General features: G+C 49.8%; 1 protein-coding gene across 1 annotated transcript; it reads left to right on the top strand.

Annotated features, from left to right (window-relative positions):
• Positions 1-412: 412 nt before the first annotated feature.
• On the top strand, positions 413-23,567 carry IRF8 (interferon regulatory factor 8). The gene is made up of 9 exons (XM_005592710.4): positions 413-474; positions 4,271-4,445; positions 10,010-10,193; positions 12,588-12,676; positions 14,133-14,238; positions 15,444-15,491; positions 19,313-19,699; positions 21,056-21,171; positions 22,053-23,567. Exons 2-9 carry the CDS (start codon positions 4,272-4,274, stop codon positions 22,227-22,229), a joined length of 1,281 nt encoding a protein of 426 aa, XP_005592767.3. The 5' UTR covers positions 413-474; position 4,271; the 3' UTR covers positions 22,230-23,567.
• Positions 23,568-26,835: the final 3,268 nt, after the last annotated feature.

Raw genomic sequence — 26,835 nt, forward strand, 5'->3', positions numbered from 1 at the left:
GGCGGGGCAGCTAGGTTCCGGTTCTGGATTCTGATTAATGGGCCGCGGGCACACGGTCTGCACAGTGGCTCGTTGCTAGGGGCTCGCTCGCTGTCCGCCCGAGCCGGCCTGGGAGGCAGGGGACGCCTCCAGATCGCTCCGCGGGGCCTCCCGAATTCCTGGGAAAGCCCCCCTGCAGCGCCGCCCCCGGACCCCAGGTGTGAGGAGCGCGGCTCTGCCAGCGGCTGCAGAAGAGGCCCGGACCCACTGCCGCGGCCGCCGGGGGAGGAAAGTGATTTCTCGGAAAGCCGAGCGCTTCAAAGAAGGCGGGCCGCTCGAGCCGAGATGACGCCATTGGTCGGTGTGGCCGTCGCTCTGCGCACCGGGCCCGCCCCCTACGCCCTTTTTAAAGTCGCGCGCCCGCTGGCGCATCGCCTGGAGCGCGGCAGCAAGCGTGGGAACGCGGGCGGCGAGACGGCGGCAGGGCGGCGGCAGGTAGGCACACTGGGCGGGCAGGGCGCCCGTGTTCCGCGCGTTCGGGTCCCGCGGGGTCCCCGACACCAGGCGGGGCGTGGGGGTGGAACTACCTACCGTAATGTCCCCAGGCGCTGCTCAGTGGCCGTCCGTGTCCCTCTCTGCTTTTTGCTTATTTTCCAGCCACCTAAGTCCAATCTGAATGCCCAAGTCGTTGATGATTGTTTGCCTGTTTCCAAAGATTGGTAGATAGTTGCCTTTTTAAAAATATCATTTTTCTTTAAATCTGGTTTGCGTGGAAAACGTTAGGAGAGCTCATATGAAGGGCAATAGCAACCCCGAATCTTGAAACTCGCTCTATCATTCCACTGAAATTCTACCACGTGGAATAATGCTTGAAGGGTCAGAATTCTGGAACTGCCCAATAACCAGTCGTTATCGAGGGTTAGTTTGTGAAGGTGGGAACAGACTGGTTCTAAAATTCTGTTTAATGACAGTCAATTAAGATTTCTGAGTCTGGCTTGAGGTCCTTTTCTTGCATCACAGCCCAGTCGTCCTTGGCAAGAGAGTCTGTATACCGGCCACAGCTCACAAAAACATTGTTTGAAAAAATTTATTTAAAGAACATTGTTTGTAAGATGAGTCTCAATACAGAGGACAGACTTTCCTAAGGTGAGATGTGTTACGTACCCAGAGCTGTGAAAGGCTTTACGAATGGGAACTAGAGACTGAATTTTCCAGAATTTTAAGAAGTCTCCCCAACCAGTGGCCCCCCACTTTCTTTTTTAAACCAAAGGTAAGAGCTAGTAGTTAAAACGACAGTTCTAAGCTTGTCCTTTTGGGTTATGGCAGCTTCCTCTATGAAAAGATTTGGGAGTGATTCAGTCACTGAAGGAAGGTTGGTGCCAGAGAGAGAAATGGCTTTGGTGCTTTCTGGTCTAGTGATGAGGGTATGCCAGGCCACAGCGAGTGCCCTGGGGCCCTCCGAGGAAGGGGAGAGGGTGGGTTCTGCTGCTGCCTGCTCAGGTGTGTCCTGTAATTTGGATTAGGTGGGCCCAGGGCAGCCTCTTATCACATCTCGCCTGGAAAGCCTGACTGCTGGGTACATTTATAGGGCTGCAGATAGGGCTTGGCCAATAGATTACCTCAAAATCAAGAAGAGGAAGTTATAAACATGTGACTATACTTATTAATTTTTCCTGGCTGGGCATTTGGTGGAATTAATTTGTTAATGTTTAATAAATCATTATGGATCATAATTGTAATAGAATCTCAGGCTTTTGATGTTACTTAGAATCTTGGAGGAGACCACGAAGGACACTCAGACGGGGCTGCACATGTGCAGAGATCTTGTAATGTAACCATGGCTCTTCTCTGCACCATGTGCGAAATAAGCTGCTGCTGGGGTTGGGGCGCTGGCATGGGTTCCAACACAGTCTGCTGATTGCCTTGGTATTTGCCGTGCCTCTCTGGGCCTCAGTTTTTCCTCTGTTAAGTAAAGAGGGGGCTGGATTAGATGATTTCTAAAGTATTTTTCAGCTTTCAGATGCTATGACTCACTCTTCTCTTTTTCCTTTTAAGTTCTTTTTCCTGTAAATCACCAAGACAGTTGTCCCCAACAGTTTAGATGTTATGAATCCATTAGGAATCCTGATGACAAAGTTTTGACCCTCTTTCTAGAAAAATGCCTGTACTAACAAAATTTTGCTTTTGGTTGCAGGAGGCTCAGGGACTGTGGATTCTAGTTTAAGAAACTTGTAGCAAGGAAATCAGGGGAACTGTCTCATTTAGTTGAAATTCTCAAATGCCAACCCCTCTGTTGTGTTCTGGCCACCTCTATGCAGCTCATTCCTCAGTCTAGGAGAAATTTTTCTACCTTGCCCCGGCAAAGAGCTGCTAACTTTCGGCGGGGGGTGCGGTCTTTGGTCATGGTGTTCCAGTTCTCTTCTCAGGTACCCTCTCCTAAGTCTGTCCCTTCTTCATGATAAACACCGTGGCCTGCTTTAGAATTCTGGGTCTCTTGAGATACAGCCTCTCAACTTACAGGTGAGGAAGCCTCAGGGAGAGGCTCAAGTGACATCGCAAGGTCTGGTTAGAGAAAAGTCTTTGCCAGAGTTCTGAGTTTTCAAACCAAGGTCTCATTTGTGTGGGCGCAGTGGCTCACACCTGTAATCGCAGCACTGTGGGAGGCTGAGGTGGGGGGATCACTTGAGACCAAGAGTTCAAGACCAGGCTGGGCAACATAGCGAGACCCTGTTTCTAAAATATATATCTGGGTGTGGTGGCACATGTCTGTAGTTCCAGCTACTCAAGAGGCTGAAGCAGGAGAATCGCATAAGCCCAGGAGTTCCAGGCTGCCGCAAGCTGTGATAGCACCACTGCACTCCTGCCTGGATGACAGAGCAAGACCCTGTCTCTAAAGAAAAAAAAATTGAATTCACTCCCTTTAAATCAATAAATGCCCAACTGAGGTTGTTGGATGGAGAATTTAAGAAATCCCACCTCTTCCTCCCTAGGACCTGGCCCTGTTTCCCATCTCATGGCCACCTGCAGGGTGGCTGAAGTTTCCAGAATGTGTACTTCTTGTGAAGGTTCTGATTGATATTTTGCTTTCTAGACCAGCATGGCTCTACCATATTTTGGGACGTTATGTCTTGTTACTGCTGATTGTTTCAAACTCGTTTGCCCAAAGAGGTCACATTTTAATCAGAAGAATAAAAATGCTATATATATATTTTTTTTGGGTGGGCGTCTATCCAGCTGTCTCGGGGATTTCCAGCACTGTTCTTGGAAATGTTGGCTCTAAGTCGATAGGTCATGCTAGTTCTCTCTCTCTTTCTCTGTGCTGTTGGGGAAGCTGTCTACTTGGGTAAGAATGTTCTTCCAAAGGATGTCTTTGGGTGCCCTGGGATGGTTAGGTCCCTAGAGTGGGACATCTTCTGGAAGAGGAACCCAGTGAACTTTGCCCTGTTCTGTAGCTGCTGTTTATTCCCTCACGCTTGTCTCTTTCAGTTGGTCATAGGAGTTGCCCAGGAAGTTTGGATAATAATAATGACATCTGGCGTGTAAGGTCCAGGCCCTGTCTCAGTTGCTTTCTGTATACCATCTGAGTTCTCCCTACACCCAGTACTGGTAGTTTTTCCTGAGTTTCATCTGGGACTGGGTAGCTGATGCCCTGAGATTAAATGCTGATCCAGGGTCTCCCAGCTGAGCCGTGGCAGGACTTGAATGAGATTGCGGTTCTGTCTCATTCTTAAACTCGTGCTCTTATCACTGTGAAGGAACAGCTGTTTAGACGGGCTAGCCTGAGGGCCTCCTCTTTCTCAGATGGCACAGACGCTGTATTCTATCAGGGAATATGGGGCCAGCTGGGCATCCAGTAACCCAGTCAGTTCTTAGGCTAATGGGCTGCTCGGTGAAGAAACCCGGTGCTGTAGAAGTGATTTCCCCTTCCCTTCCAGTCTTGTGCTAAAACTGGAGCTGTTCACTGTGGCTGTATCTGCCTGAAAGGAAAGGGCCAGTGAAAGCTGGAAGGAGCACAGCCAGCACAGTGGGAGGGGCCCGCAGGGGGCTGCTGGTGGCTTCAGGTGGCTGCAGGTTTCCCAAGGAGCTTTCAGTTTGCATTCAGGGCTGTGAGGTCACGGAGGCCAGCATTGCCTTCTCATGGCAGGTGTCCCGGAGTCCCTGAATCTGTGGGTTTCCCCCAAGCCAGCACCTTTGCTGCAAACCTCTGAGTTTCCTGTTAGCAGTTTTTGGGTTGCTGTGATGAATGAGACAATATCCGTAATATCGCAGCATGTGTTTCTGTCTTTCCAAGGATGTGTGACCGAAATGGTGGTCGGCGGCTTCGACAGTGGCTGATCGAGCAGATTGACAGTAGCATGTATCCAGGACTGATTTGGGAGAATGACGAGAAGAGCATGTTCCGGATCCCTTGGAAACACGCTGGCAAGCAAGATTATAATCAGGAAGTGGATGCCTCCATTTTCAAGGTAAAGACCCCAGCTCGCTTCCTCTCTGTGGGCACAGTGTCTCCTTTCCCCCATGGACTGGTGGAGATGTTGAGTGACGTCTTTCTCATTTACTTAAAAAGTAATCCAGTTTTTAAAAAAGCAAACATTGGTTCAGGAGTGCAGAATGTGTCTCAAAAATGTACATGAACTGATATCACGTCTCTTGAGAGACAGAGTCACTTTTGTGGTCACTTGTATTCTGATGAGGGGGTCGAAGCCTCTTTTCTTCCCTTTTCTGCCGTTTCCTTTTCCTGATGAGCCAAGTGGGAGAAAAGACTTCTTGGAGACCCTCACACTAAGACCTTTTCCCGCGGGCTTCCGTCAGAGGCGATGCATATACCAGGGAAGGTTTCAGTCCTTGTTCTTTCAAAGCTGATACTTCTGCCTGGCATTGTAGGGCCAGCTCAGGAGGGTGAGATGCCATCTGTCATTCCTTTGGGGGCTGGGTCGTGTAGGGGGTTGTGAACCTGCAGCAGATGTCTAAAACTGGTCTCACCTCCCTTGAGAGTAATGAGTTCCCCATGTGTGGAGAGATGTGATGGAGGGTTTGTTCTGTGCCAGGCCTGGTCCACGGCTTGTTTTCTGCTCACACGATCCTGTGTGGTAGATGCTGTTCCCACCCTCATTCTATAGAGGCGCTGAGAGGAGAAGTGACTTGTTAAGGTCTCACAGTTCTTGTATGATGGAGCCAGCATTCAAATGCAAGATGGCCCAACTGTGAACCCTTGGTCCTAACTCCAGAATAGCTGATCAACAGAGATTTCTTGCCATTACACCTAGATTCAGACAGAGGAACCAGGAATTGGGGCAACCCAGCTCTGCAGACCAGCTGGGCTATTGAGTTCCTTGTGGGTCATCAGAGTGCTGTGTGGGCATCCCTAAGGCTCCAGATGTCCAGGTTTCACCTCTGGGAGATTCGGAGCCCTAGGTCAAGGTCAAGCCTAGACTTCCACGTTTGCAAATGTGGACACTACACGTAGACTGAATCATAGCCCAGGTTATAAGCCATTGCCATGTGTGCTTATTCTCTTGCATTTGGGGGCCAGGGATGGGGAGAGGAGAGTGGGTGTGAGAGAGGGGCAAAGGGGGCTGAGTTGTTGGGGGCCAGAATCAGACCTGAGACCACAAACAAGGTGTGGAGGGAGTCAAGGCTGTAGGACCCCATGACAGTGCTGGACTCCCAGCCACAGATGACGATCCCCTGACACCAGAGAACAAAAATGACAAAAGATCACACCTTAACTCCAGAGTGGACCATAAATAGGTCAAAGGCGGCTTAAGATGCATTTTGGTCCTGCACATCTTTGCCTGACCGATGTTTGCAGCGGGGCTGTGCATTTCAGTAATTATGTTAAATCTGCAATTTGAGGTTGCTGGTCTTCTTGAGAATCTGATGCCCATTACTGACCACTCCAAGGAATATGGGGACAAGGGAATGCTTTGCACTCACCTTCGAGGGGGTCCCTTGGTGCCCCCACATCTCCAGATTCTTTCTGATGAAGAACCCCAGGTCAGGGAGCCTCAGCACCAGTGAATTTTGTGATACCACTGCCTGCTTCCTCACCCTTAGTGCTGTTGTGGATTTCTCTCTTGTTTGATTGCAGATTTTTTTTTTTTTTTTGCCTTTGGCATCATGGTGACCTTCTCTTGGGAAGGACTGCAGATTTAAACAGTATCAGAGTCCCATCCAGTCGATTGGGAACTCTGCATTATAGATAACCCCAAAAGCCAGAATTTCTCTGCCTTGCCACTGTTGATGCCTGGGTCTGGGCAATTCTTTGTTGTAAGGGTTCCCTAGGCCTTGTGGGATGTTTAGTGGCATCCCTGGCCTCTACCCACCAGGTGCCAGTAGCATCCCCTTCCCTACTGTCACAATAAAAAATGTCTTGTACATTGCCAAATGTCTCCTGAGGGCCAGAGTCTTCCCCTCCCCATTGAGAACCCTGATAAGAGCTGGCCACTGCCAGGATCAACAGACTTAACCAGAGGTGTTGGGTGTTGAGGGCACAGTTGCAAGTTGGACATCAGTAAAACATCTTTAAGACATGGCACAGGGTGCTGGACTAGGCTGTGTAGCCCTGACATGTGGCTTGCTGACAGAGACTAAGCTTCTCCCTTCACCCCATTCCCTGCTTCAACTTGTGCTCGGGGGGTAATGAAATAAAGCCCCAGATTTATACATCTTATGCAATGTTCTTCATGGCCGTTTCAACAGTGTTGAGAAAAATGTGCAAGATTCCCAATGTTTCCGTTGGTTACGCAGTCGCCTGATGTGGCAATCTGAAATGAGTCTACAATCTCAGCAGGAATGGGGCCAGGAGGGAGACGCGGGTGCCCACTGGAGCAGGGAGGCCGTCGGGAGGGCCACCAGTGCCACTGGAGACATGACACCAACAAGAGCCCATCAGGTGCTTCCCTGAGCTATGCTTGTTCCCATCCGTCCTCTGAGAGGCCTGTCTCTGTGACGTTGGCCGGATAGGTCTTTGGCTGTTGGATGAAGTCAACCTCGGTCAGATAGAGCCATCTTAGGGATTTCTCGGTTATGTAGACTCTTGTTTCTTTCAACTGTTCAAAGAAAACCTTTCCACAATTTAGGAGTTAAGAAAGAAATTTATGAGTTTGGTTTCTTCCATAATAAGTGAGTGGTAAAAGAGGCCACTTATACCAGTGGCCCTGGGATTCGGATTTAGCTACCCAAGATCCCTCATTGTCTGCAGACGTCATCCTGAGGCCGCCCTCATGGTATAGATCACAGAAGAGAAATTGAAAAAACATTGAGCTCATTTTGTACCAGCCCTGAGTACACTGATGAGGCCCTGATATCAGCTCATTTAGTTTTTAAAAAGTACTTCACCTCCTTGACATGACGAGAAGGGGGAAGATCTAGTTAAGTGAAGGTTATGATTCATGGTTGTATCAGGCATCGTAACAGGCCTGAATGAGTTAAAACTCAGTAGCACAGTTTTTTCTAATTCAGCAGGCCTTGAAGGGAAAAATAACATTTAATTAAAAAAAATACAACATGAAACAATCATATTAAATTAGGAAGACCTCCTGGTCTGAGTTCAATGCTGTCAGCCTGAGTTGTGCGTCAACAGGAGGAAGAAGTTATGGCAGAGGCTGAATGAGCCATAGTGACTGTTGCTGGCTGCAGGGAGCCTTGAAATCACTCTCATGTCTAGTTTTTGCTGTAGCTCAAGAAGGATCTTGAGAGATCATCAAGCTAAGTTGACCTTTTAATGCTGGCTAGAGAGGCTGGGAGAGGGCCAGGTGCCTGCTGTGTCACAGAGTTCAGGGCAGGCTGCAAGCCACATACCCGATGGTGGTCCTGGATGCCTCCTGGCCATGGGCCCTGCTGCGATGGATGATGTGGCCTGGCCTTGCTCTTGGGGTGAGTGTGAGCTTGGCATGAACGAGTGAATATGGCAGTGCCTTACAGGCACCGCAGCTGTGTATGTGTACCAGCTGATCACAATGTTGCCATGAAATCTGTGCATTTCAAGGCCCATTTGGGATGTGGGTTAACTCAGTGGTTCTCAGATGGGGGAGGTATCATGATTTACCCTCCAGGGAACACTTGGCCATGTTTGGAGACATTTTTGGTTGTCACAGCTAGGAGAGGGGTGCTCTTGGCATCTGGTGGGTCAAGGCTAGGGATGCCACTGAATATTCTACAATCCACAGGACTACCCCACCACAAAGAAGGGTCCCAGCTGACATGTCAGGCTTGCCACGGTGGGGAAACCCTGATTTAAGGTAATAAAAATTGGAAACTACAGTTCATTTAGTACATGGTTTGCTCTTTTATTTCTTTAAAAATAAACAACAGCAACAAAACCCAAAGTAATGCCTGGTCAGTGAAGCAGTTAATGAAGGAGAACATTAAAGACCGTGTACTTTAAGAAATATTTTTAGCGGGGAGTTTTACATCAATGTCACATAAGGAAACTACCACTTATGCTCACTAGTAGGAATGTTCTTCCAGTTTCTTTACCCTAGGTAGAGGTGCAACATTTTGCATCAACAGAGTAGACAGCATTGGCCTTGAGCAGTAAGCATTCTTGTCTTTTTTGAGAGGAAAAACAGTCTGGGCTATTTTAAAGGAGCTGTGACTCATGGGGGCATGATGGAGTTTCTGGAAGTGTGGTCTCTTGGGTAGCTAAATCCGAATCCCTGGGATACTGGCTAAAGACAGCTACCTGGGCTGGGTGCGGTGGCTGACGCCTGTAATCCCAGCACTCTGGGAGGTCAAGAGATCAAGACCATCCTGGCCAACATGGTGAAACCTCGTCTCTACTAAAAATACAAAAATTAGCTGGGCATGGTGGTGCGCACCTGTAGTCCCAGCTACTTGGGAGGCTGAGGCAGGAGAATTCGCTTGAACCTGGGAGGTGGAGGTTGCAGTGAGCTGAGATTGCACCACTGCATTGCAGACTGGTGACAGAGTGAGACTCCGTCTCAATAAATAATAAATAAATAAATAAAAATAAATAAAAAAAGATAGCCACCTAGACCCAACCCCACTTCCCCAGTGAGAATCTTGAGGGGCAAGGCCCAGGAATCTGCATTTTTCACAAGCTTCCCAGGACCTGAGAACACTTGCAGTGGTGGAGAAACTGTTGGGTTGGAAGTGGGTACAGCTGGCATTTAATCTCAGACTGGGTGACTGTGCAAAAGTTACTTACCTCTTGGAATTGCATTTTCCTGAATGGGATTGGGAATTCCCTACAGATCTCCTATCATGTTAGGCTGGAGGACACTGTCTGATTTTTCCTGGAACCGAAGATAATTCTCATCTGACTGTGGTTTCCTCCTAGTTGGTGTGTCTGTATTCCCGTTTTGCAATCTTAAAATCTGTCCATTCACCTGTCCATTCATCATTCTACATTATGACTTTAAGATATCGGCTTTGAATTTCTGGTCCTAGTTCAGATCCTAAGGCTTGGAGAAGTCGGAAAACAGATCTGTTAAAAAAACACACACAATGAAGGGAAAATACTTCATTACATTTTAAACAGCACCTGGGGGGAAAAGTCTAGAATAAATGCAAAAATGCAAAACAAAATTTCTATTAAAAGTAACAGGGCGATGGATGACCATTTTGACTTTTTGCAAATGTTCTCTTTTCATGCTAAATTTTAGGGGTTGATCCGAAAAAGCAACAAGTTGTTCTTTGTTTTGAACGCTCTGGTGAAACCATATGCAACTTCCTCTTTGTGCTGTGTAAACCTCAGGTGTCTCCAGCTCTTCAGCCAGGGAAGGGCTTGGCTAAAAGGCACACTCCAGGGTTGGAGGAGCCTTCGGCCTGGGTTTGACTTCTGACTCAGCTGTGTGAACCTGGAGGACCCCCTCCCTGGCTTGGGTCTTTTCACATCTGGTCTCCAGACATGATTGGAGTCGCCTTGGGTCCTGAAATTGAATGAGAGTTGATGGCCAACAAAGACTCGTGGGAAGGGAAGGATGTGTGGGGTCCTGGTCATGGTGACAGATATTTGTGATTGGAGTCGGCCGTGAATTTAATGTGCTTCTGTTTCTTTCTTCAGGCCTGGGCAGTTTTTAAAGGGAAGTTTAAAGAAGGGGACAAAGCTGAACCAGCCACTTGGAAGACGAGGTTACGCTGTGCTTTGAATAAGAGCCCAGATTTTGAGGAAGTGACGGACCGGTCCCAGCTGGACATTTCCGAGCCATACAAAGTTTACCGAATTGTTCCTGAGGAAGAGCAAAAATGTAACTATCCTTTATGGGTATCAAACCTTCCGGAAGCTGCCCTGGCCTGCAGCCTTCACCACAGAGCTTGGGTCTGGGGTAGACACAGGGTCTGGGGCACATGGTTTCAGTTAAACAAAGTAGTTCTCTCCTTTGCATAAGCAGAGATTGAGATCTCTTTCCAGTGACCTTGGAGGGAAGGGCGGAGGAGACTGGGTGCAGCCCAGCCTGTGCCCCACTTGCTGCCAGACCACAGACATGTGTAGGGCCCCCCTGGACAGGAATAAGCATCCTCCAGCAGTTTCTGATGAGGAATCCTTTCATTTTCCAGCAGCTTGCAGAGGAGGCTGGGGGAAAATATGGTGGCCGCAGAAGGACTGGATCATGAGGGTTGGGAGTAAAGCTGTCAGATGAAGTCGTCAAAGATGGCACCATGGGCTTCATTGTTGGAGATAGGATATGCCTCAATGTGTTATTAGATCCTGATCATTATTTGGGAACTCTGGGATGTGATCATTCCCGAGGTTTCTTCCAGCTCTCAAATCCCAAGAAAACATTTGTGACAGATTAAAGCAGGACAGCAAAAACATGCCGCACCCTGGTCCTACATCACTAAAATCAGTCCCAAAGTGCTGAGCTGGGATCTGGCCTCAGAATCCTTCTCAAAGCCCTGTGCTGTGCCGCTGCTGTGAATTGTAGCTGATTTATGAGATAAAACCTAATTACCAGCACTGGTTTACAACATGCTTTTAACACATTGATTTTCTGAGCCACTGAATGGAGCTTTTAGAATAACCCACTCTGACTTTCTCCTTTTAAGCTTCTGAGTAGTCCATGAATGCCTGTAAGAAATAGAAACCCCCAAAACTTCTTGGGGCTGTGCAGAAGTTTGACGTTTTGACTCTTCCCACTGTGGGGGTGTTGACTTAGAACTTTTTTAAAAGTTAAAATTGTGACTCAAACAAATATATAGCAAATCTGTGTCAGAGAGTTGCTTAATCGTTATGAGGGAGGCAGCATGGTGGTAAAGACGGTGGACAGAGAACCCGAGGCGCTAGTGAATGTGGCCCATGAACGAGAAAGCTGAGCCAAACCTGATGCCCGACCTGGACAGTACAACTGCGGTTTGGGGCGTTTGTAGCCTAATCATCCATAGTTAACACCTAACTCTACTGACCCTGAACCCTGATCAATACTAAATAGTAAGGCCAACAAACTGACCTTCCCTTGGAGAATCGGGTGCCTCCAGGAGGAAATCTCTACATAATAGTCCAGGGTGGCCCTGAAAGGCTAAGCAGTCATCTTTTTGCCTCATTTCCCAGTTTTGGGCAATTTTTTTTTGTCACCAAAGAGTAAATTGTGATTTGAAGGAATAGAGAAGTTTATTTTGGCCCCCACTACCACCCGCAAGATGAGTCAGGCTTGAACCGGTAGGTGACCCCGACTTGTTTATAGCATGGGGTGTGGCCAGCATCACCTGACAGTGATGTTTAAGAAGCAGCAGGAGGTTCTCAGGGGTGAAGCAACGTAGCATTTGCATAATTGCCTACAGGGGCCCACTCTCCTCTGAACTTCAGTGGTTTGCAGGCTCCATGGTGGGCGCCCCACCTGCTCCCTACTTCCCCATCAGTAGCTTCTCAGTGAATTCTTCAATCTATCGAAATGGAATCCAAATTCAGCCAGGAGGAAAGAGTGGGTAAATTCTGTGGGTCACTGGGAATAATGAATTTTTGTGTTTGTTGGTTGTGATATGTCTCACACTGATAAACTTCATAAGGTAAGTTGTCGACTGAGGAAGCGGCATGAGAAGGGAAAGAGCAGAGGCTGGCCCAGCGTGCTCCTGTGGACGCTGTGCACCTTTAGGTGGTTTGTGATTACGGCTGATGCCCACTGGGCATCAGTGAGGGTGCTGCGGTGCGTGTGTGGGCATGGCTATGTGCACTGATGCACATGTGTATATTTGGAAAAGCCATAAAGAGATTTCCTGCCAACTGGCAATACAAAAAAGACCCCAACCTGCCAACACATTTTGCCAGGAAATCTTTGAGTGTTTTCAAATGCCCTGGCTTATAAATGTAACCTTCTTAGGTTAGCAAATGCTTGCTGTAAAGTATATCTGATACAGATTCATTTTGGACTTCAGAAAATAGAAGAAAGAGACCAAAATGCTGTATTTATCCTTTAAAAGTGTTAGCAGAAACAACTACCACCACCGCCACCAACTTCTCTCTTTTGACTTTGCTGATCAGATGACTGAAGCATGGGAAAAAAATTCTGCGTCTTTCCCAAACCAATGAAGACACTCACTAACTTAACGTTTCCTTAAACTCAGCATTTTCAGAGTGGATCATGGCTTCAGTGAAGGCTGTGATGCCTCCGTGCTGTGTGTCATGGTGTTTGTCTGGTTTTCTGTAGGCAAACTAGGCGTGGCAACTGCTGGCTGCGTGAATGAAGTCACGGAGATGGAGTGCGGTCGCTCTGAAATCGACGAGCTGATCAAGGAGGTAAGCAGAGGCAGCGTTTCAGGGGTCTGGCCCTGCCAGGGTGAGTCTCATGTCATCTGTCAGGGACGGGCACCGTTCTTGCTGTATGAAGGCAGCCAGAGCCTCGGGCTCTCTTAGGAAGTGGCATCTCCACCTGTGCAGAGCTGGAACGGGACTGGCTCGGTGCCCCCTCCCCAGGTTGGCCTCTGCCGACAGGTCAGTCCCTCCTTCATCCCTAGGGCTGGGCCTGAGCTGCCTGTTATGTGTTAGTGAAGTTCTTTCCAGCTCCAAACTGTTCAAACATTTTGAACATTATGGACAGCAGTCTTTTAAATGGCATCGTGAACTCCCTTGCCTTCCTAGCAGGCTGCAGAGAACAAAATGTAAACTTTCCTTGCTGCCTGTGCTTGTCATGGTGGCGTGGTGTGTTGTACCAGCTCTCATGCCTATTTGATTGCTTCCTTTTTAATGTGCAGGTTTTATTCCTTAACGAATTAGAAAACTGGATAACCAAGCATATTCAAATTGCACATAAACTCCTCATAGGCTACAAGGGAGAGGGTAATCGGGGCCTCCTAGAACACATGGCTTTTGTATGCCCGTTTCAGCTATTGGGATGCCCTTTTCTTCTGTCTTTGGCCTCTTAACTATGCTTTTTATGGGTATTACAAGCTGGACATTTGCATAACTAAACTTCACGCAGCCTTTGCAAAAGGTGGTGTGAGTACTGTCTAAATTCTTCTTTTTAATAACATAGCAATAATGGAATCCTTAAGAGTAGCTAGGCTGTCAGAGAATGAAGATAACAGAATGTCACCTACCCGAACGGCCTTGCTCTTCTGCAGAGGCAGCTGCCAAGTGTCTGGGTGGTCTTTGGCAGCCGACTGAGTGAATTCTTGGCTTCGTGGCCCTCCACCAATGTCCTGTTTTCTGTAGAAGGCTTTTCTGCTGACTCAGCTGAGAGAGTGAGATAATTGGATTGCTACACCGGGGTCACAAGAAAAGCAATTTCAAAACATTTCATAATTGGATTTATCAGCCTCCTTTAAGGAATGGGCCAGAGATTAAACATCTGCGTGTGGCTCATTGAGTGAGATTCTCGAAAGCATGGCAGCCTTTGGCCAGTATCACCGTTCATTGGTGTCTCAGAGCTTGTCTGTGTATCCAGGGCTTTGGGGGCAGTTGGATAACTTGGAACGCTGGGTCTGCAACAGGCAGGTCCTGGAAAGGACCAAGAAACTTATTAGCGGCCCCCAGAGAGCCTAGTAATTTGGCCACATGGTTTGAATGCTAAGCCCGGTAGATTTAAGGCCTAGGGCCTTTCAGGTTGCAAAGTGAAGCTTGACTTTTGTGTCCTGAGATAAAGGTGACAATATGGTTTTAGTTACACATGAACTGTTCATTTTTACAAACACTGGAGCCCCAGGTGGGAGATCAGTGACTGAGCTGCCCTCCTCTCCCTCCCCTGACTGTGCAGCCTTCTGTGGACGATTACATGGGGATGATCAAAAGGAGCCCTTCCCCGCCGGAGGCCTGTCGGAGTCAGCTCCTTCCAGACTGGTGGGCGCAGCAGCCCAGCACAGGTGAGGGTGGGTGGCCCAGAATTGTCACCAGGCATGGCCTGAAGGGGTTTACGGCATTCCCCCAGCCAGGGACGGAGTGGGTGGTTGTTGCTGTCATGATCCATGTGTCATTGAAGGTAGCTGAGCCCTGAGAGGTGAAGAACCATGGCCCTGGTTTCCCACCATGAGGGCAGAGCCCAGCTGTGCCTTTGGCCCTGCTCTCCGCTGCTTCTCAGGAGGGCACAAGCTGCTTTTTCCTTAAGTGATGTCCATGCCAGCTCTCCCCACGCTCCTCGGAAAGTCCAGGGGGGAGGGTCTAGTGAACTTGTGTAAGGCTAGAGGGAAGATGCAGCTCTTGGCCACACGGACGCCCCCTCCCTGGGCGCTCCCTTAGTCGGACAGTCTGTTAGGACATTAAGATAGCCCAGGGCATTTGGAGGAGAGGAGAACTCAGACCAGGAATAGGAAGTTTGCTCAGAGCCCTGGATTTGAATCGCTCTGGGAAGTTGCAGATCTTGAGCCTTAGTTTATTCATCCATAAAATGGAGAAACCAGGACTTGCGCCATGGGGTCACAAGGGTTCAATGAGGCTTTCATCCTTTGATGCTCTTTTGATGAGCCACTCCGAGCCCCTAGCTGCTTGAAATGCCCCCGCCCCCCAGGCCCAGGCTTCTGCAGCCCGTGAATGTGGTTGCTTCCTCCCTCAGTGTCTTCCCCACAGCCTCACATCCCTTGTGGGAGTCTGGGAGGTGGCAGCTGGCCCTGGAGGCCTTGAAGGTTGCCAGGCCGTGGGTGTTGATTGAGAGGCCCCTGGAAAGGCGCCTCTGTGCTGCAGGAACACCTTCTGGAAAGCTAGCTTGCACCCCCAGGCTCTCCCCGAGAGAGAAGCCCTGGGTGGTGGGTATGCAGTCCAGTGGTATTCTGGGGGCAAGTGCTTGAGGTGGGAAGGAAATGTGGCCCCACAGTGTCACACTGACACATGATCAGAAATCCCACAGCATAGAGGAAGTCCCCCCGACTTGCCACTCTGGTTTTCTGCATTTGTGAAACAATGGCTGTCTGCTCTGGTGGGGAAAAGCACTGAATTCAGCGGAAGCCTGTGCTCCCTGGGGCCTCTGGCCCGCCATGTGCAGCCTTTTAAGGGACTTGGAGAAGGAACGATTGGGGTAGCTCCCTGGGCACCACACCTGGGTGGCTCTGAGCTTGCTTCTCTGTTTCTCCCGCAGGCGTGTCGCTGGTGACGGGGTACACCGCCTACGACGCGCACCATTCAGGTACGGGGTGGTCCGGGCTGAGCGGGGCACGGGCACTGTTTGAAGACAAAGCCCAGATGACCCAAGCAGGGTTGCGGGGTTCTGTGGATGAGCAGGACCTGGTGTGGAAGTCGAGGCCCCGATTTCTCCTCCTCACCATTTGGTCAGGAGCAGGCGAGTGGCCTCTTTTGAGCCTTTTCTTGGATTGAAACAGCAAGTAGACAGCGTGCTCTTTGAGGCTGTAACTGCAGGAGAGAGAGTGAGGGACAGGCCAGCATCCATGCCAGTGCTGCCCCTCTTTGGGGGCCGCAGGTGGAGTGATGGAGCCTCTCAGAGCCTTATCTCAGGCTCCCGTGCCTGCCACCTCTAGGTGGGTGCGGCTGTTCCTATTTCACAGGCTCAGGAGCCCTGGTCACGTAGCTTTGTGTGCTATAGAGTGGGGGCCTCCCCGCAGCTGTCCCGTCCCCACACCCGCCTGCAGTGGGCAGAGGTGGCCTTTGTGTGTAGTCTCAGCAGCTAAGGACCCTGGCTGCACTTCTGCCAGCTGCCCCTGGAACTGACACTCAGGCATGGTGACAGCATCTTCTGAACAGGGAAGCCGGGGCATCTCCCAGCATTGGCTGGTTCTGTGGGAGGCCAGCAGCTGGTCTCATCAGATGGGCCACCGACGTTAGGGCTGGGCCTCTGGGCAGAGGAGGAAATGGGGCCGGGATAGGAGCATGCTGGCCGAGGTCCGCATGGGACAGTTTTTTGGGTTGTGGAGGTTGGTTCTCACCCAGGCAAGAAAACTACCGAGATGACAATGCCCTGTCCGTGAAGTTCTTGTCTGTTTCCCAGCAGCCCTTTGAGCTGGGGGTTGTTTTCACTCCAGCTTCACAGATGAGGAGACTGAGACTGAGAGTTCAGGGTCTCATCCAGGTCACGCAGGCCTCTGACTAGAGCCTGTTCTTGAGGCCTCCTTGTGCCTGGCAGCTGCCACAGGAGCTCAGTTCTGGGAGGCCCTGGGTCATGGGGCTGACTCCGGGCTCACCAGCCACCGGGCTGTGACCTGGGAGTCTGCTGACCGATGCTTTCCGGGGGCTGTGGAGTAGCCAGGCACAGAACTGAGTCGTCTCAGCAAGATGCAGAGACACAATTTGGGGAGACCATGTCCCTGAATTAGTCCAGCAGAGTCACAGCCACTGCCTCATGCACAGAGCATCGTAAACGTCCTTCTAGAAGCTGTGAGCTTTGTACCTCTGTCCAGCCCCACCCCCACCTCTGTGTAAATCCATGCCTCAGTTTCCTCACCTGGAAAATGGGTATAATCATTAATAATCTACCTTTCAGGGTTAAGTGTGCTGGTAGGTCCCGTGCCCTGGACACAGCACCTGGTGGGTGCTGTGTAGACCGTAGGCTATGATTTATAACTTCAGGAGTCTTGTCTGTGTAGATAAGCATTTGTCCTGTTACCCAGTTTCTTTAACTGGTGCTTACCTGTGCCAAGCACAAATACAAGCTCCGATAATCCTCACAGCAGCCCAGTGAGGTGGATGCTGTTTTATCTGCTTTGCTGATGAAAACCTGAGGCAGAGTGGGGAAGCGGCTTGCCCGAGGTCATCCAGCTGGGCAGCGGCTGCGCTGGGACCGCACGTCAGGCAGGTGGGCTGCAGGGTCTGCGCTGTGGGCATCTTTGTTGCTGCCTGTGTGGTCAGGCCGTTCCCCAGCACGGCTGCTCTTGTGGGTTGCAAGGGCAGGGCTGGGTTGCAGTGGGGCCCTTAGTGTTGCAGAAGGCTCACCTGCCCCACCTGGGCAGCCCTTGGTGAGTGGCTTCTCACCTGTCAGGTGCAAGCCTGATAGCTGGAACCTTCTCTCAGCATAAGACGTTCTGTGGCGTGTGGTCACTAAGACACTCCTGCACAGGTGTCTCTGAAGCACTTAGCTGTTCTGGGTGAAGCTGCCAGTTCACATGACTGAGAGGTGCTGGTACCAAGATAAGGCCCCGGAAATGACAGGGCAAAGGGCCAAAGGGGTGACGGAGTTGCCTGAAGTGTTTCATTCCTTTGGAACAAAGTTCAAAAGTTGCTTCAGGGTGAAGGAAGGGGAGTGTGTGGAGTCAGCAGGCAGCGCAGAAGTTGCAGACTTGGCGTGGGGGGAAGATGGTGAGCAGGGAAGAGCGAGGCCAGTGGGGAAGATGGTGAGTGAGGGAGAGTGAGGCCAGTGGGGAAGATGGTGAGTGAGGAGGAGCGAGGCCAGCGGGGAGGATGGTGAGCAGGGAAGAGCAAGGCCAGCAGGGAGGATGGTGAGCAGGGAAGAGTGAGACCAGTGCTGCCATTTCCTTCTGGGTGATCCTCTCTAGGCTTTGGTTTCCTCAAGTGTCAAATCAATGAGGTGGACCAGAGCTCCTGCAGCTCTGGCTTCCTACCCTGCGTGATTCTAGAACCTGTGTAACTCCAGCATGGCTGGAAATGGAGCCCGTGCATGGTGGGTTGTCAAATAATAAGGCAGGGAGCAGAGCCCAGTGGGAGGGTCCAAGGAGTTCTGAGTACCCAGCAGTGTCTGCAGGGACCACAGATGGCCTCAAGGCCTCCCCAGATGTGGTGCCTTGCACAACTCTAGGGGGCGCCATGGAGTTGGGCACCTCACAATTTGTGTGGCTCCACAAGGCAGCCTTGAACTGGTCTGGGGTACTTAGAAGGAGCCCCGAACTCACTAAGCTCATTGCTAGCGTATGTAATTCTTTTGGTTTAAGGCGATTAAAATGCAGATACCTCCCTGCATTTACATGTTATCTGCATTCCTACCTTAGTTTAGTGTTTTCCAAACTTTGGTCACTTGAGGTCCACTGTCACAACTGGTTTTCACAGCCTGGACTGTTATTAACATCATGTTTTTCCTCAAGTCTGAATTTTTAAAGCTTATTTTAAGTGAGAACCCACTATCATTGCCTGTAAAGGAAGACCTGTGCCACCTGGTATAAGTAGGTGATACTGTCTGGCTAGAATTGACTAAGATTGTATTTGGCTTTCATTGAATTTGTCTTGACGTCCGACAATGCCCTGAATTTGGAGCCCTAAGTTCAGTGCCATTATTCAAAAGGGGAGGTTGACAGGTGTTAAGTGTTAGAGAGCTATCAGCACCAAACTGAGGCTTGCTTTTTGAGGTAATCGTAATCAGAGGTTGGGGTAGTATTGAAGATGGAATATTCTTGTGATTACATGTGTCACCCCTCCCGCATTATTCTGTGTGTGCCACATTTGGGGAACCCCTGCTTTAGTTGGAGTGTTTTTCAGACTCTTTCCTGAGAACAGATTTGGATGAGGGTTTTGCAGAGATTCTTAATCTGAAATCCAGGAAATACCAAGGGCACTGTGAATTTGTTGAGAAAAAGATTATGTCTTTATTTTCTTTAACTTCAGGTTTAAATTGAGCATTTCCTTTTGTTATGAATGTAGAAAGCAGACCACAGTGTCCTTAGCAGTGCCTCTGAGACAGAGTATCATCATAAGAAATGACAATTGTCGAAACATCGAAATATCCTTTGCCGTCAGCCTGACTTGTAAATTACAACAGTTACCAGACCTTCTCTAGACATTGTATTTAAAGAGTCAATGAAGAAGAACAGAGAACACTGTTGTAGTTCATAGTTTCTGTCATTGGTTTCCTTAGTCATTCTGTATATTTGTTCATGCGTATAAAAACATTACTTCTACAAGCAGTACACGGATTTTCCCAGAATTATCAAAGTGGTTCAAGAAACACAAAGAGTTACCCATGTGGGTTTGAGACAGACTGTGCACTTGGGCAGGAGGGACCCTGTGTGTCTCCCCGCAGCACCCTCATCGTGTCCCTCTCGTCCACAGCATTCTCCCAGATGGTGATCAGCTTCTACTATGGGGGCAAGCTGGTGGGCCAGGCCACCACCACCTGCCCCGAGGGCTGCCGCCTGTCCCTGAGCCAGCCTGGGCTACCTGGCACCAAGCTGTATGGGCCCGAGGGCCTGGAGCTGGTGCGCTTCCCACCGGCCGACGCCATCCCCAGCGAGCGACAGAGGCAGGTGACGCGGAAGCTGTTCGGGCACCTGGAGCGCGGGGTGCTGCTGCACAGCAGCCGGCAGGGCGTGTTCGTCAAGCGGCTGTGCCAGGGCCGCGTGTTCTGCAGTGGCAACGCCGTGGTGTGCAAGGGCAGGCCCAACAAGCTGGAGCGCGACGAGGTGGTCCAGGTCTTCGACACCAGCCAGTTCTTCCGAGGTCTGTACCGTCGTCACCTTGCTGCCCCCATGTCTTAGAGATCACGCCTCCTATCCATGTGCCATTTGCAGCTCAGGGTGGCCCTGTGGTCTCACAGAGGGATGTGGAGGAGCGAGGGGCATGGTGTGGCAAGGAGGGGCTTCTTTGAATGGCACTCTGTCCTCTCCCACTGAGCGATCCTGCGGTGTTTCTCTATGCTTCAACTTCCCCGTGTGTACAGTGGGGCTGCAGAATCAGTACCCTCCTCAGGGGATTGTCGGGAGGGTAAAGGAACTTAACCTCATGTTCTTTGGAGTATGTTCTGTGGAGAGACCCTGAGCGCTGGCTAGAGATGCAGAGTCTGAGGCCCTGCTCCAACCACAGGATCCGAAACAGTGTCTTAGTAAGGTCTCTGGGGACCTGTGTGCAGGTCATGAGATACGTTGACTTTCCGCACACTAAGTGCTCAGGATGGCAGCTGCATGCACTAAGTGCTGCCCATCAGCTTTCATTATTCTATGAGGAGGATGTGTAGGATCCCAGCCTGGGTGTCTCTGGAGGGCTAGGATGGCGGCTCCCTTCTCCATGTCCCCATGCTCTCTGCTCCTCTCTCTGCAGCAGCCCGAGCTAGTGTCAGGTCTCAGCTGCCACTGGCCTGAGAACTCCCAGAGGAGGGGCCTGGAAGGGCAGGTGTGGTGGCGTGTGTGGGCTCAGGTGCATAAGCCCTGAGGAATCCCTCTAATGAGGGGGTGTGAGGCCGGGGTTATCACCCCTGAGCAGGCAGCACGGCACGGCACGGCATGGAGGGGCGTCCTGCCATGTAGGTTCCTGGGGCTGCCTCACATCCTCTGGCTCCATGGGTCTGAGGCAGGGCCCAAGATTCTGCATGTCTAATGAACTCTCAGGGAAGGCAACTGCTGCTGGTCCACTGGCCCCACTTTGAGACCCTTTCACTTGGCTGTCAGAGAATCGGGTGAGGGCTGCAGCCCTCCCTGGTGTCATCAGGTGGAGGTTGCAAACTCAGTTGCCTCCAGGGGCCAGGCAGGTAAGAGCAATGCACGAATTCTCGAGAGATAAGAGGGAGCATTGAGCAGCTGTGCCCATGGAGAGGCGTTCAACTCAGGCCTTAAAATCCCGGCAACAACCTGGAATGGCCAAACCAACAGCTCCTTGCTTGGAATTTGGCCCAAGGGCCACCAGTTTGAGATCCCACGGTGCCCTGGCCTACCTGCTGCAGTACCCCTGCTAAGCCCCGAATCTCCTGATCCCCCAGCCCCTGCTAAGCCCCGAATCTCCCGATCCCCCAGCCCTGCTGCTGCGGGAGTTGGAGGTCATCTTGGCCTTGCTTGCCAACACCCTCCGCCTGTGTCATTCCAGAGCTGCAGCAGTTTTATAACAGCCAGGGCCGGCTTCCCGACGGCAGGGTGGTGCTGTGCTTTGGGGAAGAGTTTCCGGATATGGCCCCCTTGCGCTCCAAACTCATTCTCGTGCAGGTAAGTATGGGCAGGTTTTTTTTTTTTTTTTTTTCAAGATGGAGTCTTGCTCTGTTGCCCAAGCTGGAGTGCAATGGCATGACCTTGGCTCACTGCAACCTCCACCTCCCGGGTTCAAGCGATTCTCCTGCCTCAGCCTCCCAAGTTGCTGGAACTACAGGCCCATGCCACCATGCTCAGCTAATTTTTTGTATTTTTAGTTGAGATGGGGTTTCACCAAGTTGGCCGGGATGGTCTCGATCTCGTGATCCGCCTGCCTCGACCTCCCGAAGTGCTGGGATTACAGGCGTGAGCCACCGCTTCCTGGCCTTATGGGCACCTTTGAGCCCTGCATTCAGGTCTCCTGGCCCCCTCATGTAAGGATCAAGTTTTGGGCTGGAGAAGAGGTCACAAGGACGGAATTTCCACCTGTGTAGGAGGCAGGCCTGGGCAAGACCTTCAGTATGGGGGAAACAGATTCTTGCCATTTCCGAACCATCTTCTGGTGTCTGGGAGGCGCATAATCTGTGTGTGTGTGTGTTTTCTGCTTTTCTTTTTTGTTTTTTAAATCTAAGCCTCTTATCCAGAAAGATTCTACCTGTTCAGTTGCCTGAAGGTCTAAGTGACAGATTAGGGCACTGTCAGCCCTTATGTCATGTGGTCAAAGGAATTAATCTTTAATGGTGGGATTCTGGGCGCTGGCTGTCCCAGCTGGGACAGTACTGGGGAGTATGGAACAGTGTCGGCAGGAGCACTGCTTACCCTTTCTTGGCATTCTGGCTCATTCACTTGGGACTCACGTGGCGCTGGGGTCATCAGAGGACCTGGCTAGGGTCAAAGACAGTGCGCATCCCCTTTGGAGCCTCCGCCTCCACCTCTGACTTTCTGTATCTGCCATCTAGATTGAGCAGCTCTATGTCCGGCAGCTGGCAGAAGAGGCTGGGAAGAGCTGTGGAGCCGGCTCCGTGATGCAGGCCCCCGAGGAGACGCCGCCAGACCACGTCTTCCGGATGTTTCCAGATATTTGTGCCTCACACCAGAGACCGTTTTTCAGAGAAAACCAACAGATCACCGTCTAAGTGTGTCGCTTGGGCGCCCCACCCCGGCTGCGTCCTGCATCCATCTCCCTATTGCAGTGGCCTGCATCATGATTAAAGGATGTGGATCCCTCTGTCTGGGGTGGGATGCCTTACTTTGCACTTAATTTAGTAAGGGCATTCTCGGAGGAGTAGACGTTTAATACAAAGTGGCGGCATAGCCCTGCTGAGATGTCAGTGGTGGCCTGGATGCTGTAACCCCAACGTGTGGCTAAACATTTTATTTTCTACATTTTCCCTTCATTATCATTAGTTGCTGTGATTCTTTCTGCATTTTTGGTTAACTATCATTTCCAAAGACTTGTCATTCAGTAATATTAGCAGATAGCTGCTTCGAATAAAGGAATTTGGAGTTTAAAAATCAACTCGTGAAAACAAGGTTGTTTTTGTCTTTATCTTTTCTTAGAATTATAGATTTATGATTTCATAGGCTTGATTCTGTATGAAATATCTTTTTACTTTTATGCATTTTAATAAGATTTAAAAATATTTAGATACAAACCCCCCTTTAATGAGTGCAAGAAAAACTCTTGACTTGTTAGAAGAAAGTATATTCTTTCTAGAATTCAGTGCAGGAATATGTCTTCATATCCAGGCAAACGGGTATATTTTTATATTCAGACAATCCTTCTCCTCTGGGGCTTTGTTGCCAGGAAGATTAGAACTAAATTTATTTTTTTTTCATTTCTGTAATGAAATCATCCCAGATGCCTGTTGTCTTCTTTCCAAATGTTTTTCACATATGTTTAAAATATTTCTACTTTGAATTGTCGGATTTTCCATGTCCTCCTTTCTCCTTTGTGCCCAGCCTGAGTCAGCACCATCCCACATTCAGAATCTCCCAGTGAAAGGGCAGGAAGGGGCCTCACCTGTCAGCCTTCATTTTGAGAAGGTGGAAGGTGTTGGGGTTTGGGAGACAGCTCATCCGATCTCCCAAGTCTCACGTGACATGGTGGATTTGTGACCGTGAGAGTTTCCGGTTTAAAATATGAAAAACCAGTTTCCTTTTCCCAGCGCCATGCCTGTGGAGGTGACAGTCAGACCCAGAGGTCCATTAGATGTGGATGAGCTCACAGGTGAATCGAGGAGAAGACCAGGGGACGTGCCTTTTCCGTTTTGTCCAACAAAGCATTATATTTTTAAGAATGCCAGACCTGTTTGCTGAATTGTTCATAAGATAACAATAGGCTTGAATCTCCAATTCAAATGAATGTCAAAGCACATATCTTTAATATGCTGAATGAATATTTATTTTTGTATCCATTTACAGTATATTGATCTCTTTTATTCTTTGTTAAAATAAAATGCTCTTTTTTAAAACTGCTGTGTACTGTATTTTTTTCCTCACTGTCAAATACGATGCAATTCTCACCAGATTCTGGGTTCTGTAAAGGGGGAGTTACGGCTGCAACGTGCAGGTTTAATTCAGTGCGCTGGACTAAAACAATATTGCACTGGGATTTTAAGGATTTTTTTTTTTTTTTTTGAGACAATGTCTTGTACCTAGGCTGGAGTGCAGCGGTACGATCTCGGCTCACTGCAACTTCCACTTCCCAGGTTCAAGCGATTCTTTTTTTTTTTTTTTTCTTTTGAGATGATCTCGCTCTGTCACCCAGGCTGGAGTTCAGTGGCCTGATCTCAGCTCACTGCAAGCTCCGCCTCCCGGGTTCATGCCATTCTCCTGCCTCAGCCTCCTGAGTAGCTGGGACTACAGGCGCCTGCCACCGCGCCCAGCTAGTTTTTTGTATTTTTTAGTAGAGACGGGGTTTCACCATGTTAGCCAGGATGGTCTCAATCTCCTGACCTCGTGATCCGCCCGTCTTGGCCTCCCAAAGTGCTGGGATTACAGGCTTGAGCCACCGTGCCCTGCCTCAAGCGATTCTTATGCCTCAGCCTCCCAAGTAGCTGGGATTACAGGCATGCGCTACCACATCTGCCATATATATATATATTTTTTAGTTAGAGTTGGGATTTCACCATTTTGCCCAGGCTGGTCTTGAACTTCTGGCCTCGTGATCTGCCACAACCTCTCCCCTGGCCTCCCAAAGTGCTGGGTTTACAGGTGTGAGCCACCTCACCCAACTCCTGTTTTAAGGATCTTTTTTTTTTTCCCAACATATCCCTAAAACAACAGCAAAAAGATAGGGAGACTTGGACGGATCGTATGGAATAAAAACATTCTCCAGTGTTTTTATTCTGAATGAGGGCCTGTTTGGGTTTCTGTGAGCTGATGGATGAGTGTGTGGAAGGGTGTGGAGGAGGTGGGGTCTTGTGCTGATTTCACTCTCCTGGAGGCAGCTGGGGGTGATTTGTACGAGGCCTCCCTGGTCGGGTCGGCCCCACATGGCTGGGGTGTGTGTCCTATTTAAGCACATCTCGCTGTGCTAGGCCCTGAGGAGACAGCGAGGACATGAGGGACCAAGGCTGGCAGTCACAGAGATGACTTCCAGCCTAGTGGGGCATTGCCATCCATCAACACAACAAAACCCATCAATTCGGGGAGATGCGGGGCCGACCAACCCAGGTGGAGAGACGTTCCCCAGCACGTCTCATCTGCAAGGCCATGTCTGGTCTCTCCTCTGCCCTCATATGAGCCCAGTGAGACTGGGCCTGTTCTTCATTTTTAGCTTACAGATGAGGAAACTGAGGCACAGGCTCATACGTGTCTGACTGAGAGCCATCTATGTCCCAGGAGGACAGCTTAGCCTGAGAGGCTTCATGACCAGATCTTGCTGCCATCCTTGAACTGGGGGGCTTGCTAACACCCCACGCAAAAGGTCAGCAGCTGGGTCCGTCACTCACTGTCTTAGGGGTCTTTGCCGTGAGTCACACGCACGTCCGCACACTGCAAGCAGGAATTTTGTTTACAAGCAAGCTCTTCTCCGTCCTGTGGATTCAGGGCCAAATGTGGAAAGTTGATATTGTCTGTTGTCTCCCCAGAGGTCAACGCTGTCGTGCAGACAGTCGACAAATCCTTCCTACTCCACTTCTTGCAGCAAGCTCGGGGAGAGGCAGGAATGGGGAGCGTTTTCATTTGCAGAGGAGGAAATTTGGGGACAGGATGCTTCTGTAAGAACTGTGGTTTCTAGAGAATGCTGTGAGGGCCCTGGATGTGAACTGACTTGAGATGCTGACCCCGCACTGGCCAGTTAGCTCTGGGCCCTGAAGGGAAGCTGGTGGGGACGGGCTGATGGGACATCCTGACAAACAAACCATCTCCACTCTTGGTATTTTAAAAATGTTTTAAGAAGTTAAGATATTTCAACAATCCCTTTCTGAGTGATTGCCACTTAGTTCATTAACTTTTGCAAAATCCCACTTTGGGAGGCCAAGACGGGTGGGTCACTTGAGGTCAGGAGTTCGAAACCAGCCTGGCCAACATGATGAAGCTCTGTCTCTACTAAAAAAAAAAAAAAAAAAAAAAAATACAAAAATTAGCCAGGCATGGTGGCAGGCACCTGTAATCCCAGCTACTTGGGAGGTTGAGACAAGACTCGCTTGAACCCAGGGGGTGGAGGTTGCAGTGAGCCGAGATCACGCCACTGCACTGCAGCCTGGGTGATAGAGTGAGACTGTCTCAAAAAAACATATGCAAAATCCATCTGGGGCACAACATTTTTGCTTGCCCTCGTAATGTCCAGAAGCCTGGAGATGATGATCCTTGGGTCCCAGCATCCTCAGGATCCGCTGAGTCCTAGAAATCCTGAGAAAATCCTCCTGAAAGGGCTTCACCGGGCAGCCATCCATGCCTGCCACTGACACACTTTCTCCCCATAAAGAAGCAACTGTGGGAATCAGGAAGAAATGGCTCCTGTGCGTGATTCAGACTCTCCATAATAGAAAGTTTTGCAATCCAATTACTCAGAAATGTTTAGAAATTCTAAAGAATAATCTATAATTAATGACTGTAATTTTAACAACCCAGTGGGCTGAGAGTGGGGGGTGGCAGTTTCTCAGTGGAAAATCTAGCTGCTTTTACTATACGTAGGAGGAGAATGACAAATGTCCTGGCCCCAGGGCACACCTGATCTCAGGCATTCCCTTCAAGCACACCATTCATTAACCTGTTAAAAGGCCTTGCTCATGGTAAGAAGCCCATTTAAACCAGCATTTCCCAAACTTATTTGACTCGATGTTTTGCCTTGCAGTGTGTCTGTGGACGAGAGGTGCCCACAAGTGTTTAGTCTTTTATCACAATCCAACTGGAACATCTCAGGAGTTGAGAAGAGTGTGTACATTATTTCTTTCCTATTTTCTCTGGGCTACTTTTCAGTCTGGATGGACTCTGCCAGGGATGCGGATGGGCTTCAGTCTCCTCTTTTTATGTAACAAACTATTCCTAAACTTAGTGGTATAAAAAGCACTTTATTTTGTGGGTCAAAATTTAGACGGGGTACAGTGGTGTTGGCTTTGCTCTGCTCTGCAATGTCTGGAATCTTAGCTGGGAACAGCCGAGAGTGACTTGAAGGCCCCCGGATAGAACCACCTAGAAGCTTTTTCATTCCATGTCTGGTGCTTGCTCTGGAAGGAGGTGAGGCTGGGCACAGCTGGGATATTGTGAGAATGTTGACTTGTGGCTTCTCTATGG

The sequence above is a fragment of the Macaca fascicularis genome, chromosome 20 (genome assembly GCF_037993035.2).
Source record: "Macaca fascicularis isolate 582-1 chromosome 20, T2T-MFA8v1.1".
Taxonomy (NCBI): Eukaryota; Metazoa; Chordata; class Mammalia; order Primates; family Cercopithecidae; genus Macaca; species Macaca fascicularis.